Genomic DNA, 19,692 nt, shown 5'->3' with positions numbered 1-19,692 from the left:
AAGATGAATGGAGTGGGCCGTCCCACTGAGGAAACATGCGGCGCTCTCGTTCCGCCCCCGCCTCCCAGCTGCTGCGCCGCAGCATGTCAACTCTGCAACGCCGCACATAAGAATCGCCCAATTCCCGCCATCTTCGCGCTGCACAATTGCAGACGGGACGTGAACCTGCTTCAAGAGACAGCCATGGGCAAACCGACGGACATCCCCCCGACTTTCCCAGACACTGCGTACTCCGGCCTCGACCGTGCTGACTCCCTGCCGCCGCCTTATTCAGAACATGATCAGACACGCCCCCAGCAGGCCCCGCGATATGACATCGTCAGCGGTTCGTCTGTGGGCGGTTCGACAAGCCTACAAAGTGCAACGATTCGATTCCCTCCTACAATGAATGGCTACTTCTCTTGGAAGTCCACCACGACGTTTCACATGGGCCCGACCGCCGACGAGAAGCTCTTCGCCGTGTCCATGCCGACGGGCTTCTTCAACAACAAACCCTCCATCGTACTATACAACGGCCCGACCAACAAGCATCCGATTCTCGCGACCTCGCGCATTGACAAATGGGGTCGCACGAGGCCCATCGAAATTGTCCTGCACCCGCGGCCTGGCCACCCAAGGGAAGCGGAAACGACTAGCCAGATGTTCCCCTCGGCCCCTAACCATCATTCCGCCGCTTTTACCTTCGAAGTCGCCACGGGTAATAAAGGCACGGAATGCGAGCACTTTGAATGGCGGTTCAGTCATGGCAACGAGATCAAACAACTGGCGTCCGGCCACTCGTCCGGCTGGAAATTGGTGCGGCTGTCTGGGCCAGTCCACGGGGAAGGCGGCAAGAGAAAGGAGCGTGATCTGGGGGTCTCTAGTGATGGACTCGAGATCGTGGCCCTTCTCGCGCACAATATGTCGATGAGCATGACCAAAGGGTTCCTCTTCGCATTTATGGGATCCGGACTCACCGGCACCCTGGGCGAGGATTGGGAGGTGACCACCGTAGTGACGGCCCTGCAGCTGTGGTTTTTCGATGTCTGCCATGCGACGCCAGTAGGGAATGTCGCCCCCACCGACAGAGCCGCATCTACCTAGAAAGCCTTCGTATAGATCACGCGCCATGGCGTGTTGTTATGTTGTTACCCTAGTGACGTACTGTTGACCACAAGGGCAGCAAATACTCTCAGTGCGTCGACTTTCGAAGCAGCTCAAAGCAAATGTCCTCGTTGGACAGGTGCCGCGTGAAAAGCTCGTCCATGCTGTCACTGTGGCCCGGTCCCTAAAAGAAGACGCCGGAGTGTGGGGGTGGGGCGTCGGCATGCGCGGATATTCGATCACCCACCGTTCCTTTAAGACCGGCGTTGGACCTGAATAAGCATCACCTGGTGATTCTTCTCCTGACTGCAAAACATGGCGACTGCGTGGCCTCCGTCTGGACGAAATGAACTTGGAATCGCGACCTTGTCTCTGGGCAATTGGCGAGAACACCGGCTGCTACCTCGACTCCAAGCGGCAGCCCAAGCAGGATACAAGTGGATTGATCTCTTCGACGAGTGCTGGGCAGCATACCTGGAAGAGCACCACCTCCCAGGGGACCGGCTATGGGAGGCCACCCCCGAGAATCTACAGGTGGCCCGCAAATTGGGCGATCTGGTGAAGTCGCTCGGCATGCGCATCGCCTGTACGCAACCACTTCGGCAAATCGAAGGCGTCAAAGACCCAACCGAGCGTCGTGCATGTCTAGAGCTGGTCGCCAAACGGTTCCCCTTTATGCGAGCTTTCGATACCGATCTGGTATTCTTGTGCGCCAATATCCGCACCGATCGCGGCGTTACCTCCGATCTGAAAGCTGTTGCGCGTGACCTCGCAGAGCTCGGCGATATGGCCGCAGCGTATTCCAAGACCGATGGTGGTCGCATGCTGAAGATTGGATATGAAGGGTTATCGTGGGCAACAAGAAATACCTGGTCATCGTCATGGGAGGCTGTGCGATTTGCGAATCGCCCGAACGTCGGATTGATACTCGACGCGTTCAATATTTTGGCTGTCGAATTTGCAGATCCGTACAACCCATCAGGACATGGAAGGATCTATCCAACTTTGCGAGAGTCACTCGAAATCCTCACGAATTCTCTTGCGGCACTCGCAGCCACTGTTCCGGGCGACCAAATCTTCTTTTTCCAGTGCGGTGATGCTGAACTTGTGAACCCGTCCACCTTTGTACCTCCATCCGATCCTTCAATCCCGGCTCTGTTACCGTGGTCGAGGAATCACAGACTGTATCCTCTAGAGCAGTCTCGCGGTGGGTATATGCCAGTGGAGCTGGTCGCAGCCGCTGTGCTCGGAACAGGTTACCAAGGGCCGGTGTCACTGGAGGTTTTTAATGCATCTCTGAACAAACCGGGTGATAACATCCCACCAGATCATGCAGTGAGGGGAGTTACTGCAATGCAAAGTCTCATAGAGACCGCGATATCCTTGCCTCCTTTCTGGCAAAATAAGGAGTACATCCAGTCGGCCGTGGCTCGGACTAGTAAACGATTACAAGCGGTAACCCATCGACTATAAGCACTGTTTCAAGAACAAGTCTCCTTTGTCTGCGCCGCTAGATCAGAATTTTACACATATCAATAAGAAACCCAATTTTGTGGCTACTGAACTACTGATTGACACCGAAATTCGCTTCACTTAGCTTGGTTCGGATACTGTCACGATAATAGTACCAGCAGCCAAGTCGGTATCTGTCATCGAGCCTAGGATGAATCTGAAACCCTAATCGCGCAGACTATTGAAGAGCATCCATAGTCGCACACCTATAAGGTTGTAATGTGATCGGGCATCCAACGCCTACTGTTTGAATCAAGCTCAGCGTCCACTACACTGGCAACCAGCAGACGCCGGAACTAATGAACGGACAGGTAAGACAGGTAACTTTCCATTTGAATAGAAACAACAGCGTAAAATAAGCGAAACCATCGAAAACACTTGGTAATCACTTTTCCGCCAGCCGGTTACATGTCTTCGTCGGACAAGCTCATTCCCTTCGCTTCGAATCAATCTTCGTCGAGTGGAGATCCGGTCATTTATTTAATAGCCCGGGGCTCGGGGACACAGTAGCAGAGTAAACCGATCCCCCACGACCAAAATATTTATTAATATCGAGGGTATTTAGGAGCGGCGGTTCAAAAATCCTTTCTCAATTCTCTATCACATAATGGAAGTTCTCGAAGTCGATACCCTGGTATGTGGTGGCGGCATGTCTGGAATGGCATGCACTGCATTTGCTGCACAAGCAGGGGCGAAAGTGCTGTTGGTCGAGAAGCAGGAGAAAATTGGAGGCTCCTCAAATCTATCGGCCGGCATGTTGTGAGTTCTTTGGTTCTTGTGTCGCGGCGCGCAGCTAACGAACAATGAGCACAGCTGGGCACCAAGAACTTTCGAGAAGATGCGGTCATGGATACCAAATGGCGACGCGGCCTTGCAGCGTGCGTGGATTGACGATTATCTACCGGCGGTACAGTGGATGCGCGAAAATGGCGTTCCTACAGCGAAAAGATTTGATGGTATTATGACTATTGGTATGCTGCTTTGCCGGTGTATTCAATGCTTCTTCTTTCAGGATTTCTGATTGGTTTAATCCAGGGATCGGGTTTCCCATCAAGATCGCTGAGTTGCACAGCCTTCACAGCAACCGTATCGAAACAAGCAAAAACGCTTCCCGGATTATGACTCGTACAACTGTTGTCAAGCTGATCCAGGAGAACCCCGAGGTCCGAGGATCGCGTATCACTGGTGCTGTCATTCGCCAAGAGGGTTTCGGGCCTTCATCAGTCTTGTATGAAGTCCGGGCCAAGATAGTGGTGTTGGCTACTGGTGGCTTCCAAGGGTCACCCAGTCTCACAGCCACCTACATCGGCCCGGGGGCTGACAATATCTTTGTACGGTCCAATCGAGGATCCGTGGGAGACGGTCTCAGCTTAGCTCTGGCAGTTGGCGCTGGAACAAGTCGCGGGATGAACACTTTCTACGGGCATCTCCTGGCTGCCCCAGTCCGAGCGGAACAAGTCAATCCAGAAGACTATCTCGCTTTGGCTCAGTATCGTAAGGGCCCCAGCCCAATGACGATCGATGTCGTGTGTCTAACTCTACGAAAGAAAGCAAGTACTGTTTACTCTTGAATGAGTCAGGACGACGGTTCGCCGATGAGACAACAGGTGATGAAATCGTCAATCAACATCTGGCAAAGCAAAGCAACCGTCGCGGTTTCATTCTTTTCAAGTAAGCTCGCAATGCAACTGATACTAAAGTACAGACCAAAAAGCTGATTCACGATCGAAAGTGAGGTAACACGACTTGAACATTGTACCGGTGCATTGTTCCCTAATGCCGGAGACATCCATCGACTTGATAAGGCCCGCGACTACGGCTGCAATGTCGGGGAGGCATCTACTCTGGGCGATTTGATCGACATCTTGGGCCGATGGGGCATCAACAAGAAACAGGCAGCTCGTACACTAGATGAGTACGACCGCGTTACTCGCCAAAAGCAGAATGACATTATCCTTGATGCCCCTGTTGGATATTGCGGATCACCCCCGGCACCCCTGATTGATGGCGAAGGCCCTTTTTATGCCATGGAAGTTCAGCCATCGTGAGTTCTTTCATTTCAGCCTGGAATCCCCGATTTTAACGCCTATGACAGAGTCACGTTTACATATGGTGGGATTTCAATTGATTCCCAAGGCCAAGCGCTGACCCAGGACAAGACCGTCATCCCCGGTCTTCTTGTGGCGGGCGTCGATGCTGGCGGATTCAGCAACTTTGGGTACGCCGGTGGTCTTGCCCTGGCCTTTGTGACGGGCCTATGGTCTGCGAGAGCCATTGCGCATAACCTGGGGTTGCCTCAACCGTGTCTTCCTGCTGCCAACCCGAGCGATGCGAGCCCTCTTCATGGACGCCTATGAGAGTTTCTGTCTCCCGAACCGAGACACATCAACCATAATTAGTGTAGAATGCCAGGATGAGGAATCGATGTACTGGCTAGTACTGAAGATGTCCAAACAGAATAAGATGATTGATTGTAGGTACTCCGATCGGTTGAGCGATCTCAGGGGTCTTTATAGTTGAACTATGGCGTGTTATGACACCATACTAGGTGGAAATTGGGTGAACGATGAATAAGCCAATCCCGAAGGGTTCTAGTGGTATTTGACCACCTCCTCAGTTTGTCATAGAATCTTGCTTTTGCCTTCTACACTGGTGACATAAATGATTAAACCAAGGGAGAGAAAAGAGAGTTCTGAACATGCCCCAGGGTGACATGAGCTGAATGCAATCTTAGATGTTCCTGCCTTCATGTACCGGTAGCAACCAAATGCCTAATTTTTCGTTCAAAGAGGTACCACGGATTTTCAAATACGTGGAAACGAATTGTTTTCAACAATCCAAGTACAGTGACCTTTGCTTCCATCATCGACCGTGTCATTTGGGAGTGGCCATCTACAAGGTCCTCCGTTTGACATCATCCGCGGCTTGCCGTACATAGACGACGTCCTTCCCATTCCTCTCTTCCTTCCATCACCACATCTCCTCATTGCCTGTCCACACCCTCCTTGCTACGACGCAGAGCTACGACACGGTGACATATGGGATTAAGAAGCTCAAATTATACGATGTTCCGCCCGGTTATGTCATTAATTACAGATACTTGGCAGTGCGCGCCCCCTATTTCTCTGCAACAAGAACCCCACGGTATCGCATCTTGCCGTCTTCCAATGTCTTGAGACTCTCCTTCACGCCCTCCAATGTCATGGGGAAGGTCATTTTCACGGGCTTGATGCCATGCACTGCTGCAAACTCCAGCATATCCCGGTGGACCTGTCGCGCCGAGACAATGCCGCCCTGAACGCGGAGGCCGTTGAGCAACAAGGGCATGTACGGGATCTTGAGATCGCCGGCATCGACGGAGAGAGGCGAGATGACACCGTTCGGAGCCATCACATTGAGGTAGAGTTGCCAGTCCGGCTGGCTACTCGTGGTGACGATAAGATTGTCGAGGGGCTTCTTGACTTTCAGTTCTTTTGCACCCTTGGTGGCAATGAACTCCGTGGCACCCAACTTGATGGCCTCATCCTTCTTGCTGTCGGTGCCTGAGAAGACGGTGACTTGACAACCCATCTTGGCCGCGAATTGAATAGCCAAATGCCCGAGACCACCCACGCCGATGATTCCCACGCGCGCAGTCGGCCGAACCTGCGCGACGTGCAGCGCATTCCAGACTGTCGATCCACCGCACATCAATGGACCCGCATCTTCGTTGTCCACGTTTTCGGGGATGGAAAACAGGAATGCCTCGCGCCACACCGCGTGGCTTCCGAAGGAGCCCTGGTCCAAGTCGGCCATCGCATACATCTTGCGCTCGGCGCAGAGGGTCTCCCAGCCAGTCAGGCATTCCCGGCATTGGCCACAACAGTCGTGCTCATAACCCCAACCCACGCGGTCACCCTTTTTCAGGTGTCTCACATCCGGGCCAGTGGCCTCCACGACACCGGCTCCCTCGTGGCCCAAGGCCATATCGGAGGTCTTGTAGTGGACATCGGTGAAGCAAACTCCGGAGTGGGTGATGCGAACGAGCACATCGTCGCGCTGGAGGTCGTTTCGTCGGGTCGTGTCCTGACGAATGGATCCATCCTTGGATCCTTTGAATACGGTGAATTCAATCGGCATGATTGTGAAGTTCGATTTCGATCAAGAGAGGTGTATATTTGTGGTTGTCGACTCGCAGACAATAAGCTCTCAGGCGATCTCGCCCATTTATACAAGTCGCTTCACATTATTACGTCACTATGGAATGACAAAAGAACACGAGCAGTACCAGTGGCATTCGATCTCATAGCCTGTGGCTGCAGTCAAACTTTTGATCTCAAAAAAAGAGGGTACTGGAGGACTCTGTGATGCAATTCGGTGGGCCTGAACGGAGCCGGCTGGGCCACTGATATCACCACCTACAGCTCTTACTTCCTACTCTTCCGGGAACAGGACTGCTTGCTGACTGCTGACCGGAAGGCCTGGGACTCGACAGATGTTGGAATCAAGATCTCGATATCGAAACCCAATGCGTGGGCTTATAATGATAGGGCATTTATGCTCTCGCAGTCAATGATGAGGTCATGCAAAAGCATCATCCCTTACTAGCAGGACATAATGCACACCATTCACTCGCAGGTTGGGCCGACGTACCACGCATATGTGCATGAGGCGCCGATTTTTCAATACCAGACTAAAAATATTGTGGTACAAGTTGATAACAATATAGATTATCCGGAGGCTAGATCTTTAGGCTGAATGCTTAAAACCTTCGAAAGACGGTTGGAGCGTTTGCTCGGAGCTGGTAGCAAATGCATGTAAGACGCAGGCATGAGCTGCATTTCAGTATGTCGATATTTGACAAAGTCAACAATAGGTTAGTATTATTGAGTAACTCGATATTATTCATCTGTAGCGTTGCTTCGTATGATGTTTTAAGTCATTTTTCCACGGTCGCAATAGAACCTGCGGGGACTCCCGTTTTGGTGAGCGACACAATTTTTACCTGATCAATTGGGAGATAGCGGTATTGCTGAATTTCGGTCTCTTCGAGGTGAAGACACCCCCTTTGGACTCTCGAGGGCCATCACTGCTGCATCGCTGCATCGCTGGCAGGGTGCGCGATGGCTGCCAAGCTGCGTCCGATCATCGCCAGGGGGGATTCTGCCCGCGTCACGAGGGCGGTGAGGGTGCGATATCGGACAGCCCGATTGGGAAGGACGCAAAAAAGTCAATCTCGCAGCGTTGATTTTTTACGCTCAGAGACACGCAGACCGTCAGAGCTGGCACGAGTGCAGGAGCATTACTGGGATCCGACAATGATCCAAATAGACGGCGTGGGTGGCGCGGCGCAAGCCGTACAAGACACCGAAAAGGATGCCGCGCTGGCGGTAGTTGGTGATGTCGCGCAGGAACTTGACCCTATGGTCGCCAAAAGAGTGCTCCGAAAGATTGACTGGTACTTCATGCCGGCCATGTTGATAGGTGAGCTTATTTTTGTGTCACGGCCGATCATCTTTATACTGACCGCGGGTGTGCCCGTCAGGATATGGCATGGTTTACTATGACAAGGTGAGATATGATCTGAGATCTCTGAGCTGAAATATTGATTTGCTGATGCGAGATGCAGGCCATCCTGGGAAGCGCGTCTCTCTTTGGAATGACAACGGATTTGGCATTGCAGGTTGTGGACAACTCGACAACGCCTGCGTCCGTAGATACGTCGCGTCTCAGTTGGGCAACGTCGATCTTCTACTTTGGAATGTTGGCGGGTCTCTACCCCATGACGCTCACCTTGCAAAAATTCAACACTCGCTTCGTCCTCGGCCCTGTCGTGCTACTCTGGGCCATCGTCTGTGCTGCCACGGCAGGTGTGACGACATGGCGAGGGCTGTTCGTCCAGCGATTCTTTCTAGGCAGGTCTCCATCAGCAACCCCTCTGTCCAAAGGAAACTTTTTAACACCGAATGTTCAGGTGCGATTGAGAGTGTCATCCCGACGGCTTTCATGACCATTGTCAGTAGCTATTACACGCAAAAGGAACAAGCTCTCCGACAAGCGTGGTGGTTTTCGGGGACTGGCTGGTTTACCATCATTGGCGGCGCCCTCAACTATGGATTCGGCCAGATCACATCGGGCTCCCTGACCCGATGGCAGTACATCTATATCCTGGCGGGGGCACTGACGTTTCTATTCGGACTTTGGTGCTGTGCCATGCCGGACTCTCCTGTGTCGGCCTGGTTCCTGACACCCGAGGAGCGAATGGTGGCCGTGGAACGCCTTCGAAAAGGACAGACTGGTGTCAGATGCCAGAAAATCAAACTCGACCAGGTGAAGGAATCTTTGACAGATGTCAAGATTTACTTGGTGGCGATCATGATGGCGGCAGCGTAAGTTTCATACTGCATGCATGCGATTCACTCCTAACAAGTAGCAGATACACTATCAACGGTGCGATCGCTGGTTTTGGACCCTTGATTGTATCAACCTTTGGATACGATACATTGGACTCCATCCTGTTCCAATTCCCTGTCGGAGCTGTTTGCGTGATCTTCATTCCGCTGTGTGGCTACATTCCCACAATCGTTCCCAACACGCGAATCCCAATGCTCATCGCCTGCTGCCTTCCTGTAATCGCTGGATGTATCATGATCTGGAAGTCCGAATGGGGCTACCAACCTGCGACGCCTGTTGTTGGATACGCGCTGACTGGATTCTTTGGCCCCGTGGTCAGTCTGGTCATCACAATCGGTGCTAGCAACGTCGCCGGCGCGACCAAGAAATCCATCATGGCAAGCACGACATTTGTGGCGTACACTGTTGGTAATATAATCGGGCCACAGCTCATCAAAAGTGAGACCATAGCACAGCATTACCCTGAATTATGGAAGGGGATTATTATCTGGTGAGTTAAATTACCCTCATTTGTTTTTATATCGATTTTCTAACAATCTTGCAGCTATTGTATTACAATTGCTGCGGCTGTTGCTTTGTACGCGGTGCTGTGGAAAGAGAACCGCTCTCGGGAATCATTGGAACTTGATGAGGTCCATCGTGACAAAATCGCTTTCGACGATCTCACAGACCGTCAAAACCCATATTTCCGCTATGTTTTGTAACGTTTCCGCGGTGGCATACCTTACAGTTCATCTCGGAGTCATGTTGAATATCATGAAACTTGAGCCGAAACCAACATAGAAGACAATTATATGCATAACTTTGAAATATAAGTGCCTAGAGCCATAGGACCAGCCTATATTGGTGAATTGACATTATGGTGTTGCGTCTAGGCCTTTTTTGTTAGCGGCAAGCCCCAGGTACTCGATCCGATGCACTTGGCTTACATTGTGAACCACGTCAGAAAAATTCCTAACATGTAATTGTATTCCGAGGCTCTGAAAACGTGAGGCTAGTATCTTCTATGCGAGTACGAAAAATATCACCAAAGCCATTGCGTAAGTATGGTTCGCTAAATGTCGCCGAGAGTCACGACGGAATCTTGAAGATTCCGAGTTTGCCTTACCCCGCAAGATCCCGGCATTTATAGAGTCCACCCTGCCCAGATCGAGAACCATATTCTCGAAATCATTTCCATTTGCCAATATGGAAGACTCGAAAGAGTCCATATCACTTGCGCTTAGTGAGAACCCAGTCGCTTCGCGCGACCCTCGCTTCGAAGTGACATGGAAGAGCGAAGAGGGACAAAATCCGCGAACATGGCCGGTCTGGTATAGAAGCTTCATTGTTGCTTCCATGTCATTTTCAACGACAATAGTGTGAGCTTTAATTTTGATTGGAAGATAGCTCTTCAAGAAACCAAGCATATACTGACCCATCGGATGACTAGTGTCATCTATACGACAATGTACACCTCAGGTATCGAGGGGATGCAGGAAGCATTTAACATCTCATCCGAAATCGTCGTGCTTCTGGGTCTCACGACGAATCTCTTTGGCCTGGCGATCGGCTCTGTCGTGTTGTCTTCACTATCTGAAATTTATGGTCGACGCCCTGTTTATCTGGTATCGGTCCTGCTGTTCGGCATCTTGATTCTACCAGTGGCTCTCGCGCAGAACATTGAAGCCGTATTAATTAGCCGATTCTTCGGTGGCTTCTTCGGGGGTGTCATGATTTCAAGTGCACCTGGAAGTGTAACTGATGTGACTGATGATCGGTATCGCGCCCTTGCTCTGAGCTGCTGGAGTCTTGGGACAATGAATGGCCCCGTCCTAGGTATTTACCCCTTAGCTCTACTTCCCGTATGCTGCCTGGTACAATATTTGACAACGTCTGCTAGGTCCTATTATCGGAGGTTTTGTTTACCAATATCTGGGTTGGCGATGGATTAACTGGCTTGTACTAATCTGCACTGGGCTGTCATTGTCATTGATGTTCATTGTCAAAGAAACCTACGCCCCAGCTCTGTTGCGAAAAAGGACCGAGAAATTGAAACAGGAAACAGGTGACTTAAGATTATGGTGCCGATATGATCATGAGGAGTCCGGTTTTCAAATGCTTAAAACAAACTTGATTCGGCCTGTTCGTATGATTGTTTCAGAGCCAATTTGGTAACGACACAAAATTGCCCTAGCCAAGATCAAACCATAGCGAAGCTAATATTACGAACAGTGTATTCTGGAATCTCTATGTCGGTATTGTCTACGCCGTGCTTTTCCTCTGCTTCGTGGCATATCCAATAGTCTTCCAGCAGCATCGCGGCTGGTCCCCAGGATTTGCAGGTCTCAGCTACTGTGGCATTGGAGTCGGAACGGCAATTGCGGTCATGTTGGAGCCCTTAATTCGGCGAATAATCGCCATGCACCCTAAAGACCCGCGCACAGGACGACCGGCTCCAGAGGCAGCCGTAATCGCAGTCTGCATAGGGGGCGTCTTGATCCCTATCGGGGAGCTTTGGTTTGCGTGGTCCGCAAAGCCTACTATTCACTGGATCTGCCCAATAATGGCTGGTCTGCCATTCGGCCTTGGAAACGGTCTGACCTTTATCTATGCAACGAACTATCTCGCGGGAAGCTACACAGTTTATGCCGCTTCAGCCTTGGCTGGAAACTCTATCATCCGTTACGGGCTTGCCGGAGTGCTTCCTCTTGCCGGCGCCAAGATGTATGTCACTTTGGGAGCTAATTGGGCTGGAACAATGCTGGCTCTTATTGAACTCGTCCTTATCCCAATCCCGTTTTTCTTCTACAAATATGGCCATAAAATCAGACTGAGAAGCCCCATGATTGTGAAGGGGGTCATCAGTAATCATTAAAATAAACATTAGTTTCGAGATTCGAGATATAGTTCTTAATCCCAAACCGGAAGCAGTTCAGAGTCAAGGCCATTTGCGAATAGAGTCTGTAGCCATTCCATTCCGCCTTCTATCATCTCCCCTGGAAGCGATGCATGCATTTCATGGTCTGATGGCCCTGTTGAATTGGCTGAAAATGGCAGCGAAACATTATTTTTGTTGCCCCCCTCACCCCCAGCCCTTTCTTCAGTGTGCTCACGCGGGTCCGGTCGCATTCTGTGTAGGCTGGAATGTTTTAATATAGGCCGTGCCTCTTCTTCAAAACGGAACATAGCTTCAATAGAATCGTCCGATACAGTTCCATTGTGCCCTCGGCCTGAATTCAGTCCCAGTTCTCTTGCATTAGATTGTGCATGCGGACCATTTGTGTCACCTGGGCGTAGATGCGATACCCCGTATCTTGCTATCGAGTTTGTTACTGATTCTCTCGATGGGTTGGCTGTAAAAAGCGAGTCTTGGGCTCTCATATCTCGGTGTTCCCTGATATTTCGACGATTGTGGGATAGAAGGTGTGATTCGGGGATTGCATTGGAGACACGCCCATGACGCTCCGGCGATTGTTCACCACGGACCAAGATGGCATCTGCCATCTGATTAAGCTTCCAAACGGCGCGGACCATTTCCCCGGACATCCATGTTTTACGGCAGTGGTTGCGGAGGGATCTTGCTGCCGCTAGTGTCCTCTTGTCGTAGTTTGCTCTGAAAGAAGGTTGCTTGATTATAAGACCCAATGCAATAATCGTCGCACTGGTCAAATAATGCAGGAATGGAAAGGTGTACTTTGGATGTTCCTCGGGAACGTTGCTGAAATCGTCGATGATCTGTTGGGCCAGACGCATGCATATGACTTCATTTTCAATGATATCCGGTTGATCGGAAAGACTTGCGCGTTGAAGCATAGGCTTTCTTATGAGTAGATAGATTGAGGACCATCTCTGAGACGAAGAATTAAAATTGGCCTGTCTCACTGGCAATTATACAAAAAGAACTTACAATTCGCATCATGAATTGCTGCTTCACCTGCCACCAGGCCAGACCTTCAGAGCCGCAATCTCCCGGGTTGAGAGGGTCATAAGTAAATTCTCGGTGAATTCCTTTCTGAGACTGTGTAATCAAATGCTCCAGATACTCGTTAAGTAGCGTAGATGGGGAGGTATCAGATGTGGCCGCGCCATAAAGAGCTTCCCACACCTTCCCGATCACACGGGAGTAGCTTGTCATCGCGATCAAATATGGAACCACAGTGGGTCCATTTTTTATTTTCTCTCCAATTTTGGAGGAGTGTGGTACACGGCGATATGCTGTAAGTGTCCTGTCACTCACGTCGTGGGGAAGTTGGACATCGACATTAACATCTTGGATAAGAAACGGACGACCGGTCTCTATAGCAAGTCGTCGGTCCAGGAGATATATGCACCACCAAAGCCGGCGAGCCATCTCTCCCTCGAATGGATTCATGGCTGCAACCACTTTCTCTCTCTGAAGACCAAGATGGTGCGCATGCGATATTGTCAGGGCAAGAACCTTCTCGGCAGAGCCATGGGCATCAAGGCGAAAAAGATACACAACCTAGACATGAGTATTAGAGAGATCACTTGTATGGTTCCGGATATGGATATTGCTACCATCAGAAGAACGGTTTGGAGAAGGAATATCTGATCTGGACACTGCCGAAAGCCGTCAAGCAGATCTCCAAACATATCCCTTGCAGCACCATACAAGCTCCAACCTGCTGAATATGGCCCTTCGTCCCCTTCAAAACGAGACGATTCCACACATCTCCCATTTGCGAGGCAGAGCAAGACATGGGCTGCTTGGAACCGCTGGGATACATCTGGGCCGTGATTTCTCGACTTCTGGTTAAGTAAAGTGTCCCATGACTCCTCAAATGCCATCCACAGGGATGGAATATGGAGAAATGGAACAAGCACGTGCACTTCGTCGCAGAAGGTGTGCATGAGCCCCTCCCATTGAACACGATTTGGGAGAATTCCGTGGGCAGCGAGAACTCTTTGCGTAAAGCTCATCTCTCTGTCCATTTTATATCGGTGGGGTGATTCTGGGGACGGCGTAAGGCGGGATCTATATTGGCTGCTGGGGGACGTAGATCTGAATCCTGCGTATTGCACCCCCATCTGCTCCAATCTCCCTTCGACCACAGTCAAGTTGTGGGTGATGGATGTCTCTCCAGAGAATGTAGGTACCTCGGCAGAGGGGGTACTGCTCGACCTTGGTCTCTCCTCCCTCCTGGCACTAATTTCCGTATCGTGCTGGTCGGGTGGCTGTCTCGGGTCGCCATACGTAGAATTGGTGCAATGGAGGGCCTGATCCCCTGACGCCTTCATTGAGCTTAGCTGTTTCTCAACTCGACTCAGCCGGGACGCGAGGTCTCCGCTTCCCGTCGATACACGGCTAGCTGTTCTCCATCGCCCACGCATGTCCGTCCCATGGCGTTGGCAATGGCGGCTTTTGGCGGAACAAGCTTGACACGGAATCCTCCCATCACACTGTTCAATAATTGTTAATTCGGACACTAGAAAAACGCTCCATTGCTTGGGCCATCAATACCTTGATCTTTCGTCTTTGGCATTGATCACTAAAGCAGAATCAATCAGCTATTGTTCCATGTGCGAGCTCGCGATCGGCATACCACGCTCTCGGGGCGTATGTTCCTCTTTTGGCTCGTTTTGCTGGATGCTGGACGTTGTCCTGGTCCTTTGAAGCTTCACCTCGCGTCATCGAAAATTGAGCCCTACCGGTTTACATGGGAAGCGAAGCACCGATGTGGGCGACGGGGAAACGGAATTCAAGTGGGGAAGACGGTGTGGATCGGGCGGAAGTATCGGAATCTTGAAAGTTGGGGGCGGAACGGGACTGCGACAGGGCGACGACTACCATGAGAACTTCTCGTAGCCACACAGTTGCTAGAAAAATATGGCATAGAATCAATACGATGTAATATACTTTATCACAGGAGATTTTAGATTTGGAATGTAATTTACTCGGGATCTCGCTACCAATGATCATCGCAGCCAGCTTCGGCAAGCCCCCAAAGCTGATTGCCGAGACGGGCCAAAGGATGCTACCGACAAAAGTGACGGATATTTATGGCTGGAATTGCTCAATTGGTCGATTTTATGTTCTTATATTATCTCTTCACTGTCTCCTACCTTGTAGACACGTGGCTAAACATTGAACTCGAATGCCCAAGCCGTACTAGCATCAGTTTGGTAGATCGGGAAGGTCAGAACTCCATCAGAGTACTCATGAGAAACAATGCCGCGGTCACTTGGAGCGTCCACTTCGGCATAAACATCGGTTCCCGCAAAGCCCCAGGTTTGAATGTCGATCGATCCCGCAGACGGCAGCCCGATTGAAGTCAGGCCTTGCACTGTGATCTGCCAGTTTCCAGTCGTAATTCGTGCCCCGGATAGAATGCGAACTTTCCCAGAGTCTACTGTGGCATATACATCGAAGAGGCGATCGCCCGTACCACTGGTCTCAACACGGCTACCTGTCATGTTGAGGTTGTAGTATTTGTATACCTGATACTCCGGGCCTGAGGCGTAGTCTCTGGCATTATAGTCGAGCGGATCAGACTTCTTGGTGAGAAGATTCGCCAGGAGGTCGTGCAAATTCCAACCACCTAGCCAATTTCCTCGCAATCCGTATGCTTCGTAGCGCTCAAGACGTGAGATCCACCACGCTGCACCGGCCGGAATCTGTTCATTCGCGTTGGCGTATTCATTGATATTGATTTGCCGGGTTGGGAGGTTATAGGTCTTGAGAAGCTCTTCGAGCGTGCCATTGGTGTTTTGCAGATCATTGTCCCATTCATCTGTCTCGCCTTCCAGGTGGTAGGAATATTGCTCGGGGACAGTATCATTGCCAGCAATCTGCGCAAGCCAGTCCGTCCACCAGGTGTTATCAGACACAGGTCGGAAGGCCAGTGATGGCCCTGAGATTTCGACTCGGTCATAATCGCCATCCTCACTGGAGATCAATCAGTACCTCGTACTCCTGCGCGGAAATAGCCTAGAACAAAACATACCGGAGAAGTTTGTGCGTGCGGATATACAGATCGATCCACTGCTGCTGAGAGCGCTTCCAGAAAATGGAAATGTCGGGTTCATTCCAAATATCCCAAACAAGCCCGTCGAGTGCGTCATTTACCTTCAGATCGGCCATGAGTCTTTTGATGAAGTTGTCATAGTCCGCCCAGTCACCATTATCGCCGGGCCACACAGTCGAGTCATTGGCATGGTCCGTTCCCCATATATCGTGAGGCAGCAGAATGAAATCTGCTCCATACCGGCGACAAGTCTTGTAGTTGGACAAAGTGGACTCGAGCCGTCCCTTGTATTCTTCCTCGCCCCAGATCCAACCACGAGCAGGCGCTTCTAGCTGGGCTCCTCCCGATCGGCCGTATCGGAATCCGATATCTGTATACCAGTGGTCTGGGATTTGGTCCAGGGTGTCGGGAATTCCATAGATAACACCTGACGCCCAGTGGACAGGGTCACCTTTCGAGACAGCAAGATTCACAGTGGCAGTAATATTGTCAGCCCTCACGAGGCCTGTAGCGAGCAGAACCGCCGTGAAGCCCAGAACGAACATCTTCTCTCGCTCTTTTCGTAAATGCCCTGGGGTTCGGAGAATGTCTAGGTGAAGAGTTGTCGGGGACAGCAAGTGCGCCCTTTTAAGTCATTCCGGATTCCTCGCCGGAGCTCCATATTCTTCATCGTTTCTAGCTATCCCCAGCTTGGCCTGACTTGTTAATTCTCCACGGGGATATCGATGTGGGGGTGATGCGGAACTCCGATAGAAAGAGGATAGGCTGGTTTCTGCTTTTGTGCTTTTCCCCGCAGATGCTTGTCTGGGGTAGTCCTCCACCCTGCAGAAAGACGGGATGGCGCCAACTGCCGCCCCCATTTTTCCCTCAGATTTGGCCTTGATGATTGTGCCTCACAGTCTCTCCACCGGAGAAACACTCCATTTTGCTGGCAATTTTCCGGTGGGAGAAGACGAAAAACCACACTAGTGTAGCTTCCGACTTGGCATCGACTCCGTGTGTGCAAACATTTTGTCCGTCATGTGATATGTCACGTCTTCACAAAACACACAGGCGAAGCTGTTGCATATTGAAATGACATCAAGAGAGGAAATCAACAATCCATGAGGTGCCATCGATCAAATTAAGCCCGCCATTCTACCGAGGGTATTATCCCAAGTATGTTATCAAGTTCGCCCGGAACGCCTTCTCCCGCTATAGCTCGACCCGATAGGAAATTTGAAGAAAACAAAAAAAAGAAAGTCAGCGATAAATATCCCAAAATCCTTCACAGAATATTTCTCTTGTCCAATTCCCTCTATACTTTGGGCTCTTTCTCCGCACTGTGTACAATTGTTTCATGGATGACCTTGATTCCTCCCCCGTGGCTGACATGGCTCTGGGCATCCCACTCTCCCTCTCCGGCCGTGCACGTCGGGGGCTGTTGTCGCGAGGTCGGAAGTATCATCTGCTCATCGCTAATGGTATTCCATTGTGTATCAGCGGGGAGGGAAAGCGGGTGCCGGAATTTCTTGCGCTTCGCGTATTTTGATCCCGTCGTATTTTCACCTTCGGATAGCGGGTATGCCGGGTAGCTCTGAGAGCCATTACTCCTGGTGGTTAGATACAGTCCAGTGCGGCGAGCAATTCGGCGGAATAGTGGGTATATCATCGGCATATTTCCAATAACAACAGCCACGAAGGTCTCACGGCAAGCCCAGCTCCCGGCTTGTTGAGCACCATTGGCGCCAGCCTAACAGGTCATCAGTCAGTGGTGCGCGATCGATGCGAGTAGGAGGTGCTTACTGTCAGGATTAATACACAGCGCAGTATTCCCGCCATCATGACAAAAAGACCACCGCTGAACAGAACGAGGAGTTCCAATTTTTCTCTCCATCGCAGTCGGGCTTTGAAGAGCATCTGCAGATTGTCAGAATTAGAAAATTCAAATCGGTCTAAGAGTCACTCACCGGAGCCGGAATGCTGATGAGATAGATATCGGTTACGACATTGAGGACCACTGTGACATAAATATCGATCTTTGATACAGCCGGCTGACAATAGTCTGCATGCGATGATCTTCCGTTAGCTCAGATTTCTGCAAACTCGACGAGCACCCGGAATCGGATGACTCACTTCCAGGATCGGGGTATATTTGCCAATTTTTGTGCATGGGATGGCAGCCAAAAAGAATGGAACAAATGGTAGCAATGTATGTTGCCGCAATCAATCCATAAGCGACATGAATTCGGACTCTCATATTAATCAGTCCAGCTCTGCCGTGGACTTTTCGTTAGTGATCAAATGATGCAGGTTGGGAAAACAAAGGCTTTTCCCTTCGCATCCGTACTTACGTGAGGCGAGAATAGAAAATGGCCATGCATGTCTTCAGCAGCCACAGTAGCAATGTGTAAAGAGACCAGCCCGTCACTTGTACTTTGGAGCCTCCAACACGGTAATAATATTCCTTCGAGTCTGGCGACAGCGTCCTGCGCTGCTCATCGGTCATTGCGTTGTTGGCGAGACCCATGAACCAAGCGCCCACCATGTATGCGGCGCCGGTTTCCAGCCCGTATACTACCTAGACAATCATTCAGCAACATATCATAAAAGTGACACCACGGCCACCATCGAATAAACCCAACTTACACACGCCAGCAGCATCAGATAGTCATCGAGCTGGAAATTGCGCGGTCCTACCATAATCCATCGCGCGATGGTACGAAGAGCAATGACCACAATGGCCACGGCCAAGAGTGTAAAAGCCTCGGTGTTGAAGTCACCCATCGTTCGTGCGCGAGCGGTTCTTTCAGCGGTTTTCCCTCCGGGCGTGCACCCAGATAAAGAGAAATGAGTGCCGGGCAAAGGGGGAAAGAAAAAGAACAGGTTCCCCTCGGCCGTCTTGTCATTGGAACCAGGCTGGACAAAGAAGCCCGCAACCCGGTCGATTTATCAACGGCGCCAGGAACGGCCCATAAATGGGCCCCCGTCACTTACCCGCCACGGGTGGGGGGGCTGGCCACTGTTATTTCTGCAAAATTGACCCATTGGGCAGAGCGATGGGGTCATTCTAGCGCGCGATGGGCTCCGACAGGCCAGGTTCTGGCGGCAATGGAGCTGTATGAGCATTTGTCCCACTGGCACCATCCTGTAGGTAGGTCTTGTCGACCTGTCTCCCGGGAGGGGCTGCAGGCCCAGACCAGGTCGTTGACTCGTTGCCGATTAACGGGTTCCCGGGAAGTGATTATGTGGGCATTCGAGAAGAAAGCGTTCCACCGTACTCCTCCCGAAGGACAGGTCAGTTTCCCCATCGAGGGCCTGATCGACAGTGCATAGCTTCTGACAGCTAGCGGTCGAGCTTAGCGTCCCTGAACGACACTCGGATCGCTTCTGCGCGAATGGTTACACCGGCCAGATACGGCGAGGGTGAACTTTTTGTCAAAGAACCGAGCTGTCCATAGCCGGACCAGTCATGACACCGGACGGGATGTTGGTCAACGTCGGATGTTGGTGCTGCTGCGGCTGAGCCGAAGAGGAAGACGCCCTTCTTCCTGGTGTCTACTTTTGTAGTATAGAGCGGACAAAATTCAAGGACCTAGGAAAACAGAAACGATACTAACACAGGACCTGGAAGAGTAAACAAAGAAACGATGCGTGGCCCTCGGAATGTGCTCCCCATCTATGAATGAGGGGCTTTCGGTTTTTATTTTTGCTTCTGTCGACTCTTCATTCGGTCTGCTGTGAGTTTACGTGGGAG

General features: G+C 51.0%; 10 protein-coding genes across 10 annotated transcripts; 5 read left to right on the top strand and 5 right to left on the bottom strand.

Moving 5' to 3' along the window:
- Window positions 1–3: 3 nt before the first annotated feature.
- Window positions 4–1,083, top strand: N7532_002902 (uncharacterized protein; the record flags this gene model as incomplete). The annotated part of the gene is made up of 1 exon (XM_056615396.1): window positions 4–1,083. The coding sequence occupies one exon, from the start codon at window positions 4–6 to the stop codon at window positions 1,081–1,083; it is 1,080 nt and encodes a 359-aa protein (XP_056478368.1).
- Window positions 1,084–1,398: 315 nt separating this feature from the next.
- On the top strand, window positions 1,399–2,556 carry N7532_002901 (sugar phosphate isomerase/epimerase family protein; the record flags this gene model as incomplete). The annotated part of the gene is made up of 1 exon (XM_056615395.1): window positions 1,399–2,556. One exon carries the CDS (start codon window positions 1,399–1,401, stop codon window positions 2,554–2,556), a length of 1,158 nt encoding a protein of 385 aa, XP_056478367.1.
- A 646-nt stretch (window positions 2,557–3,202) lies between these two features.
- On the top strand, window positions 3,203–4,952 carry N7532_002900 (FAD-dependent oxidoreductase; the record flags this gene model as incomplete). Its single annotated transcript, XM_056615394.1, has 6 exons — window positions 3,203–3,354; window positions 3,409–3,566; window positions 3,631–4,089; window positions 4,143–4,266; window positions 4,328–4,639; window positions 4,691–4,952. 6 exons carry the CDS (start codon window positions 3,203–3,205, stop codon window positions 4,950–4,952), a joined length of 1,467 nt encoding a protein of 488 aa, XP_056478366.1.
- A 760-nt stretch (window positions 4,953–5,712) lies between these two features.
- Window positions 5,713–6,714, bottom strand: N7532_002899 (NAD(P)-dependent alcohol dehydrogenase; the record flags this gene model as incomplete). Its single annotated transcript, XM_056615393.1, has 1 exon — window positions 5,713–6,714. One exon carries the CDS (start codon window positions 6,712–6,714, stop codon window positions 5,713–5,715), a length of 1,002 nt encoding a protein of 333 aa, XP_056478365.1.
- A 1,178-nt stretch (window positions 6,715–7,892) lies between these two features.
- N7532_002898 (putative MFS transporter) lies at window positions 7,893–9,692 on the top strand (the record flags this gene model as incomplete). Its single annotated transcript, XM_056615392.1, has 6 exons — window positions 7,893–8,058; window positions 8,120–8,145; window positions 8,204–8,548; window positions 8,614–8,963; window positions 9,011–9,478; window positions 9,533–9,692. The coding sequence occupies 6 exons, from the start codon at window positions 7,893–7,895 to the stop codon at window positions 9,690–9,692; spliced, it is 1,515 nt and encodes a 504-aa protein (XP_056478364.1).
- Window positions 9,693–10,059: 367 nt separating this feature from the next.
- N7532_002897 (MFS transporter) lies at window positions 10,060–11,845 on the top strand (the record flags this gene model as incomplete). The annotated part of the gene is made up of 4 exons (XM_056615391.1): window positions 10,060–10,347; window positions 10,374–10,806; window positions 10,871–11,141; window positions 11,203–11,845. Coding segments are annotated over 4 exons (1,635 nt in total), but the record flags the coding sequence as incomplete, so codon positions are not given.
- Window positions 11,846–12,206: 361 nt separating this feature from the next.
- N7532_002896 (fungal specific transcription factor domain-containing protein) lies at window positions 12,207–14,229 on the bottom strand (the record flags this gene model as incomplete). Its single annotated transcript, XM_056615390.1, is given in 4 exon segments — window positions 12,207–12,287; window positions 12,304–12,819; window positions 12,878–13,453; window positions 13,510–14,229. The coding sequence occupies 4 exon segments, from the start codon at window positions 14,227–14,229 to the stop codon at window positions 12,207–12,209; spliced, it is 1,893 nt and encodes a 630-aa protein (XP_056478362.1).
- A 26-nt stretch (window positions 14,230–14,255) lies between these two features.
- Window positions 14,256–14,623, bottom strand: N7532_002895 (uncharacterized protein; the record flags this gene model as incomplete). Its single annotated transcript, XM_056615389.1, has 2 exons — window positions 14,256–14,391; window positions 14,535–14,623. 2 exons carry the CDS (start codon window positions 14,621–14,623, stop codon window positions 14,256–14,258), a joined length of 225 nt encoding a protein of 74 aa, XP_056478361.1.
- A 446-nt stretch (window positions 14,624–15,069) lies between these two features.
- N7532_002894 (glycoside hydrolase family 39 protein) lies at window positions 15,070–16,501 on the bottom strand (the record flags this gene model as incomplete). The annotated part of the gene is made up of 2 exons (XM_056615388.1): window positions 15,070–15,877; window positions 15,936–16,501. The coding sequence occupies 2 exons, from the start codon at window positions 16,499–16,501 to the stop codon at window positions 15,070–15,072; spliced, it is 1,374 nt and encodes a 457-aa protein (XP_056478360.1).
- A 752-nt stretch (window positions 16,502–17,253) lies between these two features.
- On the bottom strand, window positions 17,254–18,722 carry N7532_002893 (uncharacterized protein; the record flags this gene model as incomplete). The annotated part of the gene is made up of 6 exons (XM_056615387.1): window positions 17,254–17,688; window positions 17,742–17,855; window positions 17,906–18,000; window positions 18,072–18,211; window positions 18,290–18,516; window positions 18,585–18,722. 6 exons carry the CDS (start codon window positions 18,720–18,722, stop codon window positions 17,254–17,256), a joined length of 1,149 nt encoding a protein of 382 aa, XP_056478359.1.
- Window positions 18,723–19,692: the final 970 nt, after the last annotated feature.

The sequence above is a fragment of the Penicillium argentinense genome, assembly GCF_028826775.1.
Source record: "Penicillium argentinense strain IBT 30761 chromosome Unknown utg000003l_segment0_segment0, whole genome shotgun sequence".
NCBI lineage: Eukaryota > Fungi > Ascomycota > Eurotiomycetes > Eurotiales > Aspergillaceae > Penicillium > Penicillium argentinense.
This window is presented reverse-complemented; position numbering and strand designations above follow the sequence as displayed.